Source organism: Arvicola amphibius, chromosome 2 (genome assembly GCF_903992535.2).
Source record: "Arvicola amphibius chromosome 2, mArvAmp1.2, whole genome shotgun sequence".
Lineage (NCBI taxonomy): Eukaryota > Metazoa > Chordata > Mammalia > Rodentia > Cricetidae > Arvicola > Arvicola amphibius.
Genome location: NC_052048.2, coordinates 128,153,693 through 128,174,559, shown reverse-complemented (window position 1 = coordinate 128,174,559; position 20,867 = coordinate 128,153,693). Strand labels below are relative to the sequence as shown.

Genomic DNA, 20,867 nt, shown 5'->3' with positions numbered 1-20,867 from the left:
TAGGGGTGTCTCTTAGAAACTTTTACATAATATTGCTTGTTTCTTCTCTTAAGACCTTGTTAACAAGAATATAGAGTGTAGTAGTTTGCATGTAATTGGCCCCATAAGCTCACAGGGAGCAGCATTATTAGGAGATATGGTTTTGTTGGAGTAGATGTGATAGAGGAAGTGTGTTACTGTGGAGGCGGGCTTTGAGGTTTCAGATAAGCTTAAGCCCTGCCCAGTGTCTCAGACCGCTTCCTGTTGCCTGTGAGATTAAGATGTAGCTCCTTCTCCACTCTCAGCTCCTCCTCCAGCACCATGTCTGCCTGTGTGTTGCCATGTCCCGCCATGATGACAATGGACTAAACCTCTTAAACTGTAAGCCAGCCCAATTACATGTTTTCCTTTTAGAGTTGCTGTGGTCGTGTTGTCTCTTCTCAGCAATAGAAACCCTAAGACAGCGACTCTAACCAATCCCAGAAGACACCAGAAAATGGTTTTATTACAGCAGAAAATTCCTATAGCTAAGGGCTACTGGCTACAAGGCTCTTTATGGACAGACACTCTATGACAGTGCTTTAAACAAGCAGAGACGTCAGACTTAGCCAAAAAGATTGAACTCCGTGAAAGATCTACCAAATCAGGGTCTCCATAGTAACCTAGAAGCTTCTAGAGGCACAACCTCTCATCTGGTCCCATCATGGTAACATAAATAGGAAGCAGTGGACCAAAAGAGCAGAGTGCCTTGTGTATGTATGTATGTGTATTACATGTCTGTGTGCACAGGTTGGCATGTGTATGTGTGTGTGTCTACATATGTAAATGGAGATTAAAAGTCAGTCTTGGATGTTTTTCCTCAAGTACTGTCTGTCATGTTTTGTTTTGTTTTATTTCATTGGTGGTGTTATTGTTTTGAGACAGGGCTTTTCACTGCCTGGAACTGGCCCAGTAGACTAGACTGGCTGGCTGGCTACCAAGTCCCATAAATTCACTTGATACTGCCTTTCTAGTTTTGGGATTATAAGAGTGTACTACATCTTTTTTTTTTTCTACATTGTAAGAGTGTACTCATCTTTTTTTTACATAGGTTTTAAGGTTGAAACTCATGGATTCAAGTTAAACACTTTACAAAATAGGCCCATCTTCCAGCTCTGAAGTGTCTTAAAAATGATAACATTCATTTATTTGTATGTGGTACTAGGAGTGTGGGCCTACATTTTGATGACTGTGTGTGTGTGTGTGTGTGTGTGTGTGTGTGTGTGTGTGTGTGTGTGCGCGCGTGTACAGGTCAGAAGGCAATTCGTAAGAATCAGTTCTCTCCTTCTACCACATGGGCCTGAGAGATCATAGGTAAGTCATCAGGCTTGATGGCAAGTCCCTTTACCCACTGAGCCATCTTGCCAGTCCCCTAAAGGTTAAAGGTTAAAGGTTAAAGGTTAAAGGTTGGTGGTAACCTAGAATAAGGGCCCAAGGTTCCCATCTTCCTGGCTTCTTGATCCATTCTGCCACAAAGATGCCCCACCCTAATTCAACGGGGAGCTCAGCTCAGGTCCTGAGTTAGCTGAAAAAGCAGCATGAGTTATTGAAGGACAACTTCAAATATTAACTTTATTTGTTCTGAAAGCCATCGCCATTCCTCATCCCTCCATGTGGTTCTGGTACAGCAACAAGGAGTTCTTCTTTCTGGCCCCCATAAGGTGCCTTGTTTTGTAAGAAAGGGTACAGCAAACACTTCCCATCAGATCTCCATCTCCAGGTTCCATTCAGAAAACCTAGCCAGGATGGACTGTCACAATATTGCACACATGAGGGTGTTGCTGAGCCCTGCTGGTTTGTCACCTTCCCCTCCATCTTCCCTGAGTCAGTTGCTCCTGTCCTGGGGGACTTTGCTCTACCTCCAGTCAAGGGCACCTGGTGCAGACATGGGCTGTTCACAGTCTGGGTTCCAGTTTATTTTGGTCCAGGGAAGCACCATCCCTGATCCGCAGCTGGATCCGCCTAGGGTCCTCATGAGCTCACAATGTCCCAGTGCTGGCTCATGAGTGATGACTCACAAGGATTAACGACGACCTCTTTGCCATCCTCGCTGCTGTCTCCGAACATGTCTGTGTCCAGGCAGAGGTGGGATGCCATATGCTCAATGCGAGCACCTGTCTTCATCCATTGCTGAGGAGACAGAGGGGAGAAAAGAATAAGCTCATTTTCCCCAGCTAAAGCCATGGGTTCCATGGATAATATAAATCACTCAGGAGTTATCAGAAGGGGTGACGCCACATGTGGTCAGCCAGAGATGTGACTTCACGGTCTCACGAAGGAAGAAAAGTGCCATTAATTATTCTGCTATGCAGCAGGGTTTTTATTTTTTATTACATTTAAAATTTGTATGTATTTACTTATTTGTGTGTGTGTGTGTATGTGTGTGTGTGTGTGTGTGTGTGTGTAGGCCAGAATACAACTTGTCAGAGTTGCCTTTCTCTTTCCATTGCATGTATCTCCAGAAATTAAACTCAGATGGACAGGCCTGGTTGCAAGTACCTTTAACCCACTGAGCCAGGGCTCCAGTTCTAGTCTTTGGAAAATGGGATTTAAAATGTCAAAAGATATATCAGTGTTTGCTAGGAAAACTCATCAGAAGGCAATACTTTTCCAAGGAGCAGAATAGAAAATGTGAACTGAGTTAGATACAGGAGCAGAAAAAAAAGTTCATGTTCCATGTCTTTCTTTAGGAAAAAGTTAGAGGAGAAAGAACAGATGGGGCAGATGGGGCAGCAGGGGACTTCTTCAAAGTCTGTGCCAAGAGCCCACAAGAAGTGATTCTCAGGCAGTGTCCCTTGACTCTGTCATATGTGATAAGGACAGAGGGATGGACTCATACCCAAGCAGACACTGAGTTCTGGACTCCATAGAGAACATTGCAATGCTTGCTCCCCACAGTTCCTTTGGGTTACATCAGCCCCCTTTTGGAGAAGAGAAGGGGAAATCTCAGATACAGTGACCCACCATGTGCCACACTCAGCTGCAGAATGAGCTCTTGAATCTCAGGATCCATATCTGGGCAGGACACTGAGCACATTCCAAGCACATGCTGCTAAAGGGGCGGCATGCATCTCGGACACAACTGAAAAAGCCCAAAGTGCAGATTCACCAGTTTACACCTATGGCCCTGGCTCTTGGCTAAGAGTCCAGGTAGGAGACACAGCAGCAACAGGAACATACAAAGTGAGCAGGCCTGGTAAGATTAGCTAAAGTCTGCAGACTTGCAGGTATTCACTGAGCAGTGGGACCAGCATAGCCTCTACTACTGACACCCTTGAAGGAGTCCTACCCATGAATCTGACTGGAAGGCTTCTTACTTATTAACCCTTCCTTTTTCAATATGTCCTCTCTTCTTCCTACTAGAAAAGACTTAAATCCACCCCAGTCACTTTATGGAGGCTGGACTACTCTCAGTCCCACCCTAGCCCAGTCACATTACAGAGGCCGGACCACTCCCAACCCTGCCCTACCCCAGTTACATTATGGAGGCTGGACCACTCCCAATCCCACCCACACCAGTCACTTTACAGAGCATGGACCACCCCCAACTCCACCCTACTCCAGTCACTTTACAGAGGCTGGACCACCTCCAATTCCACCCACCCCAGTCACTTTACAGAGGCTAGACCACTTCCAATCTCACCCTACCCCAGTCACTTTACAGAGGCTGGACCACCCCCAATCCCACCCACCCCAGTCACATTAAGGAGGCTGGACCACCCCCAATCCCACCCACCCCAGTCACATTAAGGAGGCTGGACCACCTCCAATCCCACCCACCCCAGTCACATTAAGGAGGCTGGACCACCCCCAATCCCACCCACTCCAGTCACATTAAGGAGGCTGGACCACCCCCAATCCCACCCACCCCAGTCACATTAAGGAGGCTGGACCACCCCCAATCCCACCCACCCCAGTCACATTAAGGAGGCTGGACCACCCCCAATCCCACCCACCCCAGTCACATTAAGGAGGCTGGACCACCCCCAATCCCACCCACCCCAGTCACATTAAGGAGGCTAGACCACCCCCCAATCCCACCCACCCCAGTCACATTAAGGAGGCTGGACCACCCCCAATCCCACCCACCCCAGTCACATTAAGGAGGCTGGACCACCCCCAATCCCACCCACCCCAGGGCCGGCTGAGCACTTACCTGCCTTTCATCCCCATTCTTGCACATGACAAGAACCACCGGGGCGCCGGGGAACAGGGTGACAACAGAGAGGCACAGCTCTTCCTGGATGATCTGCTGAGTGTACGTGAAAGCCCACACCTGAGGAGACCAGGGAGACTTACTCAGGCGTGGGACAGCCACCAGCTATGGCGTACCACCATGCCTATGGGTGATGGCCCATACAGATGGATAACAAGTTCCATGGATCCCAGGAAGTAATGATCATGGACAAGGTCACCTAGTAGGATGCTACTCAAAGGATGAAGACTGCCATGAAGTCCCTGTCCCCACATCCCATGTTGGGTCCTGAGCCAGGGACATGCAGGTGAATGCCGGAAGCTGCAGAACAATTCTGACTTTGGGCAGCAGCCTGAACAACACCTTAGCAGAGCCATATGCTCTCCAGAGTCTGCTTGGAGACAATGTCTCCAGGGGAGCCTGTTGCTGACATTTAACACTTCAGACAGATGCCTGACAGGCCCAGATGTCTTTAGCGTGTCCCCTCTTCTTTGAAAGGGATTCCAAGTCAGTGCCCTGAGGACATGAAAGCTATGACGAGGGGCAGATGGAAGGGTAAAGGGAAAGGAAACACTCAGGGGAGGCAATGGAGACAAGGAAAAGAAACGAGTTATGAAAGATGATGCTATTTGAGAGAGTGCTCACAGTCTGACAAGTCAAAGGATTCTGCCCTTCAACCCCTGTAGGGGGAGAAGGTAGAGAAACCAGATCAGCAAGCTAGAGTTCTGACGGACTAGGGAAAGGGGTGGGGGAGGGTGCATTCTGTGAGGTCACTGCAAGACACCAATGTGGCAGATTGTTTCACAAGCCCAAGTACTCTATAGTTGCCATGTTGGGAGACAGTAAGCCCTAGTGTAACTGCTGCCAGGGCCTGCATCATTTCTCCATTACATCCCCATGCATAAAGTGGCCTTCTGTCTTTGGACCAGGCCACTCATGAGCTCTTTTTTGGCCAATGCCAATGAAGAGCAGACACCTTGTAGAAATAGGGCCAACTGTTCCTGAAGAGTGTCACCTGTATTCATACTCATTTCAACTCCCATACCGTATTAGGGGTGACACTACTTTCTGGTCTGTCTTCTTCAGACCCTGACATACTCATGTGGCGTTATCCGTAACATTTTATGGGAGTTGAGACAAGACTATGAATACAGGACCGTGCTTTATGAATGCCGTACCAAGCTCCAGGACATGCATAGCATTAGCTTCTCGGCTGTCTACTACCTTCTCTTCCCTCCTCTAGTGTGTATATTTGAGCACAGACATTCCCTAAATGTCCTTCTTTGGGTCTAGATATGTGTATTAGTGACTTTATCCACTTGAGAGGCCAAAGCCAGGCATGACATCCACATGGGTCTTGAGACTGGGCTGGGACACTGGGCAAATGACTCTGGTGCCCTAGGTATCGGGAGTGTAATCTAGAATGGTAACCTACATTTGGGGCTGAGACTCTTTCTCCTTGAGGGAAGGATAAAGGCCCACGGGCTGTGTCCAAGGGCAGAGCTGCAGGGAGCCATTCGTGGGCCTACAGGACAATTGGCCAGAAGTTTGTCAGATTTTACCCTCCCCTGAAAATAAGGCTTAAGTCAGTGATGGAAAAAAATGAGTTAGTCTCTTCTGTTATTGCTCTGTAGCCCACTGGGAAGCACAAATTAACATTTCAAAAATAAATCCTGTCATTATCATACGCTCACCACAATGCATGGCATTATATTGTTTGTGTTAAAAGCATTAAGGGATTAAACATAGAAACTTAAAACGCACCCTAGTTTCTAAAAGCATACCTTGTCAGTCTTCTTTTTAACACCCCAAGGGCCTAAAAGTAGCAGGGATGGGTTCTTTTGACATCTGAGACTCTATATTCAGAAATGCCTCTTGAGAAGGGACACACCAGAGCATACTTGGGCCCGAGTCTAAGAAAGGCTACTCTAAGGGTCTGCAAAACGGAACTGTGAGCAGGAAATTATCACAAAGTCCTTATACAAGGAGGCTAGAGAAATGGCTGTGGTTAAAAGTAGTGCTTGTTGCTCTTACACACACGCACACACACACACACACACATTCCTTACACTACATACACACATGCAAGCACACACATAGATACACACACATGTGCTTGCACACACGCAGGCACACACACATCCAGGCACATGCACAGACACATACACAGCACAGGTGTACACACACACACACACAACACAGGTGCACACACACACGTACACACACTCCCTACACAAGTGTACTTTCTGGGGTTTTCCTAATATTTAATCTCCCAGAGGTGGGCTGATTTCTGACCCCATCTTTAAGCAGAAGGAAGAGGAGTGGGAAGCAGTGGTCAGGAGCAGGTGGATAGGAAGAACTAAAGCAAAGAGTCCATGTCCCATTCTGTTTCCCCACACTTCCCAGAGGAACTCATGATGAACAGGTTTATTCAATAAACCCCGAGTCCGTGTACCCTAAGAAGGTAGTCACTGAGGGCAGGGCTGGAGTTTCAGCTAAGTGATAGCATGTATACCTAGCAAGCAAGGCCAAGTTCAGTGCTCAGCTCCAGAAAACAGACCAACAAACGGAAAGGATGCAGCAGGAGTACTCAGCCAGATCTGTCCTCCATTAAGGATTGTAGGACCCTCTATTGATGGCTCCTGCAGAGCCTGGCAGAAGAGCTGTTCATGATGGATGGATGTCCCTCTCCACCCCCAGGGAAGGTAACCCAAGGACCCATCTAAGGGCTGGTGTGAATGGCTTTGGCTCTCTATGGGGATGGGCTGAGGAGAGAGGTTTGCCCCTGGTCCTTGGGACACTACTCAGAGGACACGCTCCCCCCACGGCTGGAACAGAGCGCCTGATGGCCCAGAGAGACGTCTTCTCTCCCAGGCAAAGTCCCGCGGCTGCAGCTGGGAAAGCTGGGAAGCAAAGGGACCACTGTGGTCCCTGTCTGGCCTGGGACTTACTGTTTTGAGCTGGATAGAAAACTAGGGAGGAAAGATTTTCCTAAGATGTACCAAGAACTAAGAGAGGGGGGTGCCAGGCAGAGGTGCTGACCTTGGAAAGGCCCAGGGCCCCATTCCCGGACAGACAGGAAAACATCAACCTAGAGCCAGGAGACTTTACTCTCCACCCCACTGAACAAATGTCTGGCAGTGTCTGGAGACATTTCTGGATTATTGAGACTGAGTTCTATAGGCATTTAGTGAGGGGGCAGGGACACTGGTAAATATCCTGAAGGCACAGAACAGTCCCACAACAAGGAATGATCCACCCCTAAGGACAACCATGCCAAAGCTACCTGGAGATAGTCTCTGCAAACCTACACCTAAACTCTTAGATATCGTTCAGTACGTCCTGGTTAGTATACTTGTGCCTAGCTCACCCAATCTGTCATGTGGGGGGTGATAACAGGCATGGCCCATCTGAGAGGCTATTGTAAGGAGCAAACAAGATCATGCCTGCTGAGCACTTAGCCGAGATCCTGGTCCTGGCTGTGTGTACTAGCACCAAGAGTGGTGTGTTCTTGCATGAAGGAATGTTGGGTGAGGCGCAACCAGGAAAGGTGACCAGGTTGTTAGCAAGCAGGAGCTGATGCCCTTTACTGGTGATGGTGGGTTCCGTGTTTCTAAGTGTCTTCTGTGAAGTGACTGTTACACAACAGAGAAGACACAGGGGGCACAGGACAGCGTTGCTGGTCTTGTTGAGGTTAGAGCTTTTCAAGGGCACAGGTGGGTCGAGCCCCCTCATGCTCATGCTCTATTTACTTAGGTACAGTTTCATAGAAGTGAGGATCAAAGTGGTCGATGGTTACTCTGAGCAACACTGGGAGCAGCTGCTGGGCTCACTCTGTGTGTGAGCTCTCCTTAGATGAGAAGGACCCAAGTAGAGGACTCAGGGCCACCGGATGTCCTCTGCAGATCACACAGGAAAATCTATCAGGCCACAGACACACCTCTGAAGGGCTCCTTTCAGACACATGCCTGGAGTAAATGAGCCAGGTCCAATGAAACCTTGAATTCAGTACAAGACCTCTAAGGGATGAGTCACGGTGTTTACAACAGCAAAAATGACTGACAGGCCACGTTGGGTCACTCTCTTCCTTGGCTGCACAGGCACAGACCTCACCTTAGAGATGACTCCCAGCCTAGAGGCATCAGGGTGACCCAGCAGATCCCTAGATGTATATTTTTCTTGATTAGAATCGTCACTGGCCTCATGCTTGAGGTCGTCCCTTTGTTTCCATCCTGTCTTCTCCTACATGGCTGGAATAGCTTATATGCGGGATTAAAGCCCCATACCCACTTTGCTTTGTTGTACCAAAGGGTTGATCTCTGGGCAATTACCATCACTGGGATCCCTGCTCACTGGCTTAATAACTTTGTAAACTCTTGGTTGCTTCTGTAACCTCAGGTACCATATGCAGAGACTACAAGTCCCTCTAGTAAGAGGGCCACTATATAGAATACATGGTTAATATGTGTATATTCAGAGTAGTGATTTCCATTTAGCAAAGGCTTGGTTACTGTTTGTGATGGTGATACCAATGACTGAGAGCAAGGCAAGAAAGGTATGTCCCTTTAGACTCTCCTTCAGGAACTCTCCCAGAGAGAGGCTGCCATGCCTCTTTTGAGGGGCTATTCCCAGGCTGTGATGAGGAAGTCTGGGGAAGAAGGGGCAGGAGACAATGGGCTGGCAGCGTGCTCAGAGGTAGACTTGAGTTCTCTACCCTGGAGGTGTTCGTGTCCCCGCTGATCTGCGGAGCCCTTTCAATCATATCTGCCCTTGGGGTTCCAAGATGCTGCCTTCTGATCCACAAACCAGGAGCCTAAGCCACTCCTGGCTGGGCGGGGGAAGAATATATCACAAGTTGTCTTATGTTACCCCTACTTTAATTTGGAATAAAAACCAGAGTAGAGCATGTCTTCTTTCTACCTTTCATGGATATTTTTTTCCAGAGAATTCAGTGAAGTTAAGAGGAAAAGTATTAGCCTAGAGACTTCTGGGGCTTCACAGGCTTTTGGATGCATGATGTATGCCTCTCGGATTACCCCAGGGCATCAGTTTGCCAGCACCTTTGAAACATTTGAATTCAGCATTTTGCTGCCAAGGATGACAAGCCAGCAAGTAGAAAGGTGAGACGGGGTATGGAATGGACGGGTTTGTGTGGAGGACGAACAATTATTAGAACTACTGGATTAAATAGCCTTCATGCTGGGCATGTAGCATGGTTGGAGAGCCATAAGGCTCTGGGGTTTGAGTGCCAGCCCTGTCAACAAAAACCAAACTAAATCAAAGGACTATCTTTCAGGCACAAGTACAGTTCAGTCCCTGGGTGTCATCTACTTGGTGAGTGAATGTTATCTAGAGACAGAATTTTGACTTCCTTATCCCTCTCTTCATAATGCAGGGCTCTAGAACATCCACCCAATGGCTCCAACCTGATCAGGATCTGTGTTGAGCCAATGACTGGGTTTGTCCTCTTAGGGTAGGCTGTGTCTCTAGTATGTAAACCTAGGCTTTCAGAGGAACATGATTATACTTGAATATGAAAGCTTAGACTTCATCATGTAGGATGGAGCCATAAATGGGAAGAAACTGGAGCCAGGCAAACGCAGTAAACCAGGATAGCATATGTCTCTAGAGTATGGTGTGACATTTGTGGGACATAGGCCTCTAGTCACACTCTTGCCCCAGACTCTCATAAATGTTAGGGAGGACATTGTTGTCTATTGACTCTGGACCTTCTTACAAAGGCATGGCCTTTGCTTTTGGATTTGTCACTGGGAATTGGCTATAACGAAGACCCTCTTGCCAGCTTCTCGTGTCAAGATGAAACTGGTTAACTGTTTTGATATTTATAACCTTGAAGAGGAATGTCATAGGTAGGTGTCTTCTCCCATGACTAAACAACCACTAAAGCTCTGGAATTATGACTTGGCTGTAACAAGTACCAGAGTTGGTGTGGGGGGAGGTCATCACTAGTATGTGACAATAGTCAATCTTTGGGACCCTTGGTGGCATCAGTTGTGAAGCAGGGGTAGGAGAAATATCTACTTCATCTGGCTCTTGGATCACTCCCTTGCTATGGATGCTCAGTGACTGAAGAGGTGGATGCAGGAAGAGATGCTGAAAGAATCCAAGGGTAGGTATACACCCTCTGGACAGGCTGAGTCAAGAATGGTAGTAAAGATGAAGATAGGAGGGGACAGAGCTGTGTTAAGAGGAAAGGACCACCCCAAGTGCCTGATGTTTGTAGACAGGGTTGAGATAAAGGATGACAATAATGGAGATTTATGGGGAATGAGGAAGAGGAGCCTAAGAAGAGGAAAGATCTCAAGTCACTCCTACAAAAACACACAACAGCTGTGCACTGTGTTCATCTCACGGAGATGATGTTGGCTGAAAAGCTCATGTGGATTTCCTTCTGAGTACTTGAAAGTGAAGCTCAGTCCTGCAGCTGGGCTGTGTACCCTTGGAGAATGGGCTGTGTCTAATTCTGAATGAGCCCACCTTGTCTCCCCAGCAGGTAATGGGGTACCCAAGAAGCTACAAGTCTAGTCTGCTGAGGTTAACCGAACTATTTTCTATCTCCCGATAATCTAGTACCTGAAAGTCACAGAAATCAGCCATTATCTCAAAGTAAAGCAGAGCGGCAGCCTACACTGCCTCAAGGAGAGAGCACTGTATACCTACAGGCCTTTCCTCCATGGCCCCAAGTGCCTGCCACTGCCTGCCTTCCTCCTACCTCAGGAAGGGCAGCTGGGATGGGCCATTCTCCTCCAGATAAACATGACCTTGCTACCTCTCCTGAGACTGGGTATTAAAGAACCCTCTCTGAAGCCCAGAGAGTTGGTGGCCTTCTCTCCTACCTCCTTATATAACCAAAGTTGGCAAGTTCCAGAAAGGCTCCGCTCAGCTGGGGATAGACCAAGTAAGTGAATCCTGTCCAGGGGAAGGGGTCAGACAACATTCTGACTGATGGAATTCCCGTGAGCCACACCCGCACTCAGAATCACAGAGATGTGTCACCTACTCACAATGCTTTACAAAGTGTCACTAGAGCAAAGTGTGTTGCTGTCATCCAGGCAGCCACACCTAAAGTAAAATTGACACCCCCATTTGGTGTCCATTTCCTTTCCTTTCTAGTCTAATCTAACTCCCACACCACTTCCACTGCCCCATTTGGAGCAGAGGCTGCTTCTGGCAAAGTCATTTTAAGCCACAGCCAGGTCTGAGAGTGTAGATTCTTGTGAACAACAGAGAGCCACTGAAGGCTGTGCTGGAGTTTGGGACGACGGTTTAGAGACCACATACTAAGCAGGGATGAGGGACAGAGCAGGAGGAACACCTAGGCTGTGGCCATAATCTAACTTAAAGGTTTTCAACAGGAACTTTAAAAAAGAATTACCTTGCTCCCAAAGTCAGCAGAGCTGGTCTTGGGGAAATGGAGCTATCAGGAATAAATGAGGGTGGGCATGAGAACATGGTGGGCTGCAGACACGGGGTTCTATAGGAGGAAGAGGGACCAAGGCACTTGTAAGATTTGGAAGCATGGCACAAGGGCAAAGGGTGCCAAGGGCAGAGACTTGTGCATTGCAGGTATCCTGGGTGCTCATGGCCAGCTGTAGAGTTAAATCACAGAGGAGTCTGACTCAACCACCCTGCGTTTGAGCCACAGTCCCGGGAGAAGATCTTTAACTGTGAACCGTCTGTTTCCGGAGCCCTCTACTGGGACCTGACAGCGCTCTCACTAATGAGGACAAAACTCAACTTCCTCAGGAAGACAGACAGTAATCCAGCTCTTGCTTCTCTCCAGTCTCAGAATCCACTCGCCCTCACTCTATCCTCCGGCCTCAGTTTCCCTAACGCCTATCCTTGTACTTCCCACCAGGTTGTAGTATGTGCTGTCTCTCCTGGGTCACCCTCTCTTCCCTTCCTGGCCTTGTCTGTTTCTTCTTCTGTCTCAAACACAGACCATTTTCGAGTCCTCAGGGACAACTTTGCAATGCTCCTCCAGAACTTGGAAGCCACATCTCTGTCTCTATAGCATCAGTGACAAACGCTCAGGGCACAGATTAGATCACAGTGGCTGCTTCCACGTTTCCTCCCGCAGCCTAGCCTTGCCCTTCTGCATCTTCAGAGTTAACAACGTCTGTTGAGTGAATAAATGATGCATGAAGGCACAGAATTTGTGAATCAATAAACAGGAGCCGCTCAAAGCTGAAAATATGGGTAATAACTCCAAGAGTTTATAGAGCAAAAAAAAAAGAGTGGACTGAGAACTTCAGCAAACACACAAAGCTGGGGAGAAGACCTAGGCACGAACCCTGACAGGAGGAGAAGAAGGCAGAGATCCTGTGGAATCACAAGACAGAGAGGGGAGTTAGGTGATGGCCGTGCTTGGCCAAGTGCTACCGTGGCTGAGATAGGCCGTGAATTTGTCAGTGACCTTGAAAAGAGCAGGCCTCGCTTCAGAAGGGGGATACCACATGGATTGGACAGGGTGTGCTCTGTTGACAAACAAGCAAGCAACAAGGAGAGCTTCCTGGGAAAGGGCCCCAAGCAATCTACAGACATAGGGGAAACAGGTGCTCGGGGAGAAAGCAGTGGATGGCTGTCGTGTAGCCAAATCTAATACGATGGCCTGGAAGACACTTGTGGGACTCACCGTGTGGGCCTCTTGTCTCAACGTCTAGCAGCAGGCTTCTTTTCCTCTTTGCAGAGTTAGCTGGTGTGACTTTCCCTGTCTGACCCAACCCCATGTCTACTGCCTGTAGGTAGGAGATAGATGCCAGTCTCTTTGAGTTCCTGTTAAATGACTGGACCATTTCCTAAGGGCAGATGTCACTTGGAAGCCATCTTTCAAAGGCATTCCATGTATTTGGTCATCAAGTAGAGAAAAGCCAGTGGTCAAGTAAGAAGTGTCCTCTGCTCCATTCTGGACCCCTGGCGTCAGGCCAAAGCAGGAACCGAAGCTAATCTGGATATTTCTACCCCAGTGGCATGTAGATCTATGACCCCAACCAGTCGCTCTACCTGAGACTTTGCTTCTTCTCCTTTGACCTTGGTGCAGGGGCTTAGCCTGAGGTGTGGAGTCTCTTGGTTTTTCTGCTTTTGAGACTCCAGGCACTTCTGCCTCTGCCGGATATTGCCCCTCTGGATGGAGGAGTCTGAGGGCACCCTGTAGGGAAGCCACAGGGACAGATGAGAATACACTGCTTTTGACATTAATGCTGCTAACTGCTAGAGATATTAGGGGTGTGTTTTGAGAGGGCAGAGCCATCGTCCCTGGAGCTGCCACAAAGGTCGGCAGCACCGCTCAGAGGAAGGATGCTGTGGGCGTGATGCAGCAAGGGACCCTCAGCAGCCACACAGCAGATAGATGTCTAGGATGGAGTCTATGTCACCAATCCTATGCTCTTAGCACAGCCCAGGGCACCACCCCCAGTGACAGAGAAATTCTGCTATCACCTAAGTCCAGTCTCTCACACTACTAAGTTCAACACACTTCTCTGGTTCAGGACAAGCGGGACTGATTGGTCTGCTCAGTCCTTCATAGACTTAAAAACTCCCCTCCAATCAGCCATGGGTCATGTCTCTCCCAGGCCAGGTCAGACAAGGGCCTCTTCTTGTAGCTAGCTCTGGTTCCAGCAGATAGGTATACCTGAGTTCTGGGTAGACATTCTCCAGGTACCACTTGAAGGTCTGGCAGTGTAGATTCTTCCTTAGGTTCAGCCTGTTCTCAATGCTGGAATGATGAGGTCGGAGGGTGGGACACAGAGACAAAACACAGCCATCAGAGGCAATAATCACAGCAGTGTCCCCCCCCCACCACTACCACCAGTGGCACGCTCTACAGCCACACATCTCTAGAGGGTGCTGTGTCAATGAACCAAGCAGAGATTTCTCCAGCTCCAGACAGGCCTATGAAAGTAAGTCGCTTTGTCTCTTGATGATGTAGTAATGACAGCAAGGACTTGTGCTTTTCTTTGAAAATGGAATTGAGGGTCTTTGGCATCTTCATTAAAGGCTAAACTGCAAGAACACTGAATATGTCATTAATAATTCACTGCTGGGACTCTGGATCTACCCTCACTTCCGGTCCTTCTGTGGTTGGAATACCCTTCCTGACTGCCCCATTCCCAGAGCACCCCCTTCTCTGGATGGTCTTGGGGTCTCATCACACATTTGTTCATCCAATAGTTGCTGAACATCCCACGTGACAGGCACTGCATTGAGTGTTAGATATAAACGCTTCGGAAGAGTAGTACAAGATAGTGATTCAAGTATCATAGGCCATGTGACCCCGAAGACAGGGCACAAAGACACCTTGGAGGTGTGTTCTTGTTTGATGGGTACCATGGTCCTCAAGTGCCTATTGATGCTGGAATGTGGAAGGAAGTGGAGCCATCTAGAGAAGTCAAAGGGTGGGTGAGGCAGGGGTCCTGCTGTAGATGGGGTGGATAAGAAAGCAGAGATCAGTGCTGTGAACAAGTCAGAAAGTTCTGCCACAGGAGCAACACTGGCCATGTGACCTTAAAACAGAAGTCCCTGTGAATGGGGGAAGTGAGTCCATGGAGATCCACAGGAGGCACTGCTGAAGGGTGTCAGCTCTATCTCAAGGGCACTGGGATGGACTAATGGGCCCTGTGCAGAGCATGACTTAGGGATGCTTTAAGGAAATCTTACCACTGCTTCTGGAGTAGGCCAGTTGGAGCAGAAGTGGGGACAGAGGTCAGGTAGAAGGTGACTGTACAATCCTGGGGATCATTATACCCTTTTTAGTGAATTGGGTGGGAATGGAGATGGTCAATCCTCTCTACTCTTTTGACCTAAGTACCTAGTCAAACCTTGTCCTCAATGGGAAGCTAATGGCAGTAGCCTTGCCTTCTGCCCAACCCCCTTCCTCCCATCCCTTTCTCTCTTCAAGACTTCATTCAAACTACTTTTCCTCCTCTTCCTCCCAGTTTCCCTCCTTCTTGTGCTGGGACTTAAACCCACAGCCTCCTGCAGATCTAGACAACTGCTCTACCACTGAACTTCAGCCCCAGCCTCGAGACTTCTTAAAGCATATAGCACACCCCCTCACCAGACCTCTCAGCTTCTCAGGGAAAGGATAGCATGCTTTTAGTATGCTTGATGCACTGTGTTCAGAAAGAGCCTGGGTTCTTGGGCTTTGAATGAAGCAGCAGCATCAGGACATGGTGATCACTCAGACAAGTCAAGGATGGGGAACTACGGTGATATCCAGAATTGCGACTTGACACACATGGTGTAAGAAAGACTGTGGAGTTGGATGGGAAATACAGGGTGAGGGACAGATTCAGGAACAAACTTAATGAGGTTAGCTTAGGACTTGTTCCACTAGAGATGTCTGGGAGACACCAAGGCAGAAGTGGCCATTTGATACTTGGGCAGAAGAAACTGCAGCCCAGAGGAAAGGTTGTGGTTAGAAACACGGTGGTGAATAAATGTGGCAATGTCACTGGAAGGATGTATAGTTAATAAGAAGATGATTTAGGACAGAGCCTCAGAGGAAGACCAGGGGCGGGAAGAAGAAACTAAGCGTGGAGTTGGGATGGAGGACATAGGATTCAGGAACAGCAGAAAGAAGCCCAGGATCCAGGGGTACTCCAGAAGGGAGGGTGTTGGGTTAAGCCTGGTGTAAATAGCCACAGGGTTCAGAGGAGGCAGCACAGATGGACACTACACCATGATGCTTGGTCCTGGGCAGGCAGAAGACAGGCAGAGAGGAGGTGAGCAATGCTGTCATACAGGTAGCTATTATTGTGTATTTTCTTTCAAGTCAAGGAGTAGATGCAAACATGGAAGGGAAGGGTACAGGAGAAGTAAACCTAGGTTGTAGAGAGGAGGTGCCTGGACACAGGCATGCGCCCCCGGCTGCAGGGCTGGACACTCTACTAATTTGAAAGCCATGCAAATGAGTCCTCTGGAGAATGAGATCAGGCAGCAGAGATTTTGGAGATCTGCAGGCAATTCCATTGTCAGGTTAGTTTAGGAACTGCTCCGTGGAAACTTGTTCCTCCAAAAAGGACCCTCTGCCAACAGTGCAGTATCATGTGGGAACTTATTAGAAACATGGACCACAGGAATCAGATTCCATGTTCTAACACACTCCCTGGGAGTTCTGTGGGCTCATTAAAATTTGAGGGGCTCTGCACAGCAAGCTGGAGGAGATGAATGCAGACTGCGGGAATGTGATAAGTGTTGATTTATGAATAAATGCATTCACTCATAAACCCTGTATCAGTAAGTCAGACTTCCTCTGGAAGCACACCTGTCCACAGAGACAAAGGAGAGAGAGAAGGATGGTACAGTTGTGGCCAGGCTAATGGGCCGATTTGTCTTGGGAAATCAATATTGTCTATTTCATCCATAAACTAGATGTCATCTGTGCAAGAGGAAGAAAGGAGCTGGTGGGTTCAGGGGTGGGAAGAGAGTGAAGAAGGTTTAATAACAGCAGTGGGTTTGAGCTGGTTAGGAAAGAGCAGGGCCAGGAGGGATCATGTGACTTTGCTGACAACACGGCCATGAAGTACCATCAAGTCAGAGATTCTGAAAATTCCACAAGACTGTCCAGCAGCCTTGCACAGGGGGAGGAAGAGGTACAAAAGCATTGTGTGCGTGCATGTGTGTAGGGGAAGGTGTTACAAGATGAACAAAGGAGCAAAAGATTGGAAGACCAAGTTGGGCAGTGGTGGTGGCACACGCCTTTAATTCCAACACTTGGGAGGCAGAGGCAGTCGGATCTTGGTGAGTTTGAGGCCAGCCTGGTCTACAGAGCGAGTTCCAGGACAGCCAGGCTTGCTACACAGAGAAACCCCGACTTGGAAAAAAACCAAACCAAACAAACAAAAGATTGGGGGACCAAACTCCCCGAGGTCCTGTCTTGAAGTAAGAGTAGAAGGAATCCCACATGGGAAGGGGGGGAGGATGAAGGAGTGAGGCTGATGGGACCCAGAGTTGTGACGTGCTTCAGGATGCAATGCCTCAGGAGAGGTGGAGCAAGCAAACTGGAGAGTGGATCTGGACTGTGATGGCGGAGGTACAAATCACTTTGGCTGGCTCCGATCTCGTCCTCTGATGCAGGGATGAACCCAACCCTAGAGGTTTAGGCTTCAAAAGCCCACCTGCTCAACGGCCTTCTATGATGAGTGAGAGAGAGGAGTAGGAGAAAATGCCATGGTGGCCCCGCCTCCTCCCCAAGGAACACAAAAAACTGAGGGAAGTTGCGATTTTTTTCTTCCTTCAGCCAGCTTGGGGCTGAGAAGTGCAAAATCATATGGTTTGGGAATCAGTGTGTTGTGAACCTTCGGGGGTGATCCGTACTCACTACAGAAACCTCAGTCTCCTTACCTGTCAATCAGGGCTAGGCAAGTGCATCTCTCAGAGCTTAGGGAAGAGTAAAGAGATTCTGTATGGAGCAGTGTACCTAGCATTTAATAAACATTTCTTCTTCCCCTCTTGTCTTCGCCTATGAAGCTTGACTATTGCTGAAGAAGATATGTGTGCATGTAGTAAGGAGGGCTGGAGCTTAAGCTTGGAGGGGCAAAGAAGTCGAGGAAGGATTTGGAGGGACCAGTAACCCACATTACCTTCCTGCAAACAGCTATCCATCTACCATGCAAGGCTATGCTCAACTCCCTCTACTGGAGTGGTCATGGAGGAGTGGAATCACGGGATAGCTGGCAAACACCCTGCATACCCAGAACAGAGCAGAGCATAAAGGGACCTGAAATCAGCCTGGAGGAGACTCCGGAGTCAGCTAAGGCGATGAGCCCCTGAGGTGAAGTCCCTCTCACTTCTCTGCCTTCCTCAGTCAGTGCACACTTACTTCCCGAAGGGTCTCTCCAGGGCGAAAGGTCGGGCTGCGTAGTAGTACTGTTTGTATTCATCCATCCACACTTCAGCTGTCCTCTTGGTGTTCCTAGGGCGATAAGGAGTCTCAAGAGGGAGCTCATCTGGGAATCACCTGTGGACATTCCCAGGTGAAGTAAACACATGGGGCAAAGTTGACAGCAGCCACCAAAACAGAGGTGTTCACATCGTTGTTTTTAGAATACAGAGCACAAGCAAGTGTCCCTATCTCTGAAGGTATTCCAAGATGTAGGACTTCAGTAGTACCAACAGCCTTTTCCCAAAAGATACAGATCAGGAAAAAAAAAATCACACCAGAAACTGAACTTCGGTGACTCTCAAGAAAGCAGAAAAGAGCCAGGAAAGGTAGGTTTATCATTTGCTGCCTGTCAATCTGAGTAAAAGGTGGGGCTTGTGAGGACCAGCTAACCTCTGGGTCTGCTTGGTTAGTGAGCTCTTGCTCCAAGGTCTTCCACTTTCCCACAGGGGACATGTTGAGGTCCCAGCTCCCCAAAAGTAAGGTCGGTGCACACACGGGCCAAGCAGTGGTCACACGTAAGGGATTAGTAATCAAGCTATCTCTTTCAGCATTTTGCCTGTATGTTTGAGTCTGACCATAGAAGAAGAAGAGGCAGAAGAGGGAATGGTTGTCATCATTGAGCAGTCAGAGGTCCCAGGAAGATCCCTGAAGTCAAGAGAAGAGAGATCAAAAAATAACGAGGGCTGGTGGGTCTGGGAAGCTGACGCGCACAGGAGAAAGGGAACATGGGTCTAATAATACCGACTTGCTCCTCCAGGTTCTTAGGTCTACTTTAGAGCACAGACATTTGATAGAGGAGTATGGCAAACCCTTCTGAGCTGGATTCTGAAAGGAGAGTTAAACACAGACAACTATGAGTTAAAATCACCTGGCTAGCCCCTATGAGTGGTTTCACTATCTGAAAACTGGAAACTGCTTTACAAACACCTTGCCTCTTTTCTCTGACCAGAATGGCCCACCCACCACTGCCCTGCAAGGATGCTTCCTGGCCAAAGCCCAATCTCAAATAGGCCTCCTGAGCTAGCTGTGTCGGGATACAATACACACCCATTCACATGGGTGATAAATCATGAAAGAATACCATAAATAAGTAAGTCAAAAAAAATCAAAGGATGGGAAGCTTCCTCCCCAAGGCAAATGGACCAAAGAGCAGGAAAGGAAAGAGGACCTGATTAGGGAGGTGAGTGAAGCACCGGGATGTCAAGAGACAAGAAGATCAAAGAAACATATTTTTAAGAGAGTCAGGGGCTAGAAAGATGACTCAGCAGTTAAGTGGGCACTGTTCTTGTGAAGGACTCAAATTTGATTGGTTCTCAGCAACCACATTAGGCGGTGAACTAACTGCCTGGGACTTCAGCTCTTCTCTGGCCACAAAAAGCAGCTCCATCCACACGTATGTCTCCCTTCTCTGTGCATATACATATAATTGCTTTTAAATCCTAAGAAAAATAGACATACGGGAATGTTTGAACAAGAGAAAGCTAAAGAGAAATATTGAGGAGATGTAGGAGGGAAAAGGAGAAAGGAGGAGGGACAGGCAAGAGTCATGGACTTCTGCATCTGTGGAATAGGGATGTTGCTTGAGAGGAGAAGCCCTGGAGCTGGATTATCAGGAATGCCCCCTCTGGATTCTTCTAGTCTAGCAGAAGGTCCTGGAGCAGGCACAATGCTGCTCTCTCCAGTGTTTCCCATCTCTTCTCTCTTCCCAGGGATGGCTCCCCGAGCTACCCAGCTGTTTCCGCTCCCCTTGCCAAGCGCCTAGAGGCAAATCCCTGCAGGATGGACCTAACCAGGGACTTCAATTACTGAAGTTCTAGGGAATGAGGTAGGTGTGGGTGGGCTTGGTGGGACTTCTCAAGTCTTAGAGATACCCTACGGAAGCCTTGACACTAATGCCAATTGCTCAGGCAGTCGGAGTTGTAGGCATACAACTGCATCATCCAGGGCGCTCAGACTGCCTGGCAGAGCTCAGACTCCGTTGCAAATCCTTGGCCTCTCTCACCTTGCTACCGTCCATACACATTAGGCCAGGGCCCGCACTTACTTTATGTATGTGTTGGCGTTTCCATCAGGGAAATTATATGGATGCTTTTTCCTGAAGACGTGCCCCACCCGGCTGCAGGGGATGATCTCTAGGCTGCCTCCACACATCCACACTCGGAAGGAGATTTCTGCAAGACATCCGTATTTCTCCCATTACTTGCCAGTCTTTCTATACTGAGCCTGGGGCTTCACGGGCATCTAAAATCAAATCCTACAGTTATTTGGGAGCACATCTAAATTCCAGTACAATACCATGAAGACTGGACCTGGAATTGCCCAATAGACAGCATGGAGATGTGGGGTACCCTAGTGGGATGTTTGGGAGATAATGAAAGGCTTGCTTTGGGATATGACACAGGACAACGGCTTCGGTGTGGAAAATCAGTCACAGTCACCCTCTATGATCACACGTAGTTAGGACAAAGACGGAGGATGAGACTGGCGAGGTGGTTTAGCCTGAAGACCTGAGTTGAGTCTACAGAACCAAGGTGATACATCTACCTCTTCCTGTTTGCTGCTGAGCGGCGGAAGATGGGATGCAGTCAGAAAAGGCTGCGGTTAGTGAGGTTTTCTGTTGGAGCTACTCAGAGCAGGTCGGCTCCAGGCCAGATTTTTGTTTCAACGTTAGCCCCAGGGAACCAGGCAGGTGGTAGCAGCAGGGAGAAAGGGACTGAGGATTATTTCTTCACTGTCATTGTTTGAAAC

General features: G+C 48.5%; 1 protein-coding gene across 1 annotated transcript in view; it reads right to left on the bottom strand.

Annotated features, from left to right (window-relative positions):
- Positions 1 to 1,822: 1,822 nt before the first annotated feature.
- The window catches only part of Galnt14 (polypeptide N-acetylgalactosaminyltransferase 14), a 219,116-nt gene continuing 200,071 nt past the window's right edge, over positions 1,823 to 20,867 (bottom strand). Inside the window, exons 10-15 of the mRNA XM_038319836.1 lie at positions 20,164 to 20,290; positions 18,057 to 18,149; positions 13,866 to 13,949; positions 13,238 to 13,382; positions 4,175 to 4,294; positions 1,823 to 2,148 (exon numbers count right to left, since the gene is read on the bottom strand). Of these exons, the coding sequence (XP_038175764.1) occupies positions 1,990 to 2,148; positions 4,175 to 4,294; positions 13,238 to 13,382; positions 13,866 to 13,949; positions 18,057 to 18,149; positions 20,164 to 20,290 (728 nt within the window). The 3' untranslated portion in view covers positions 1,823 to 1,989. The remainder of the gene's footprint in view (positions 2,149 to 4,174; positions 4,295 to 13,237; positions 13,383 to 13,865; positions 13,950 to 18,056; positions 18,150 to 20,163; positions 20,291 to 20,867) is intronic.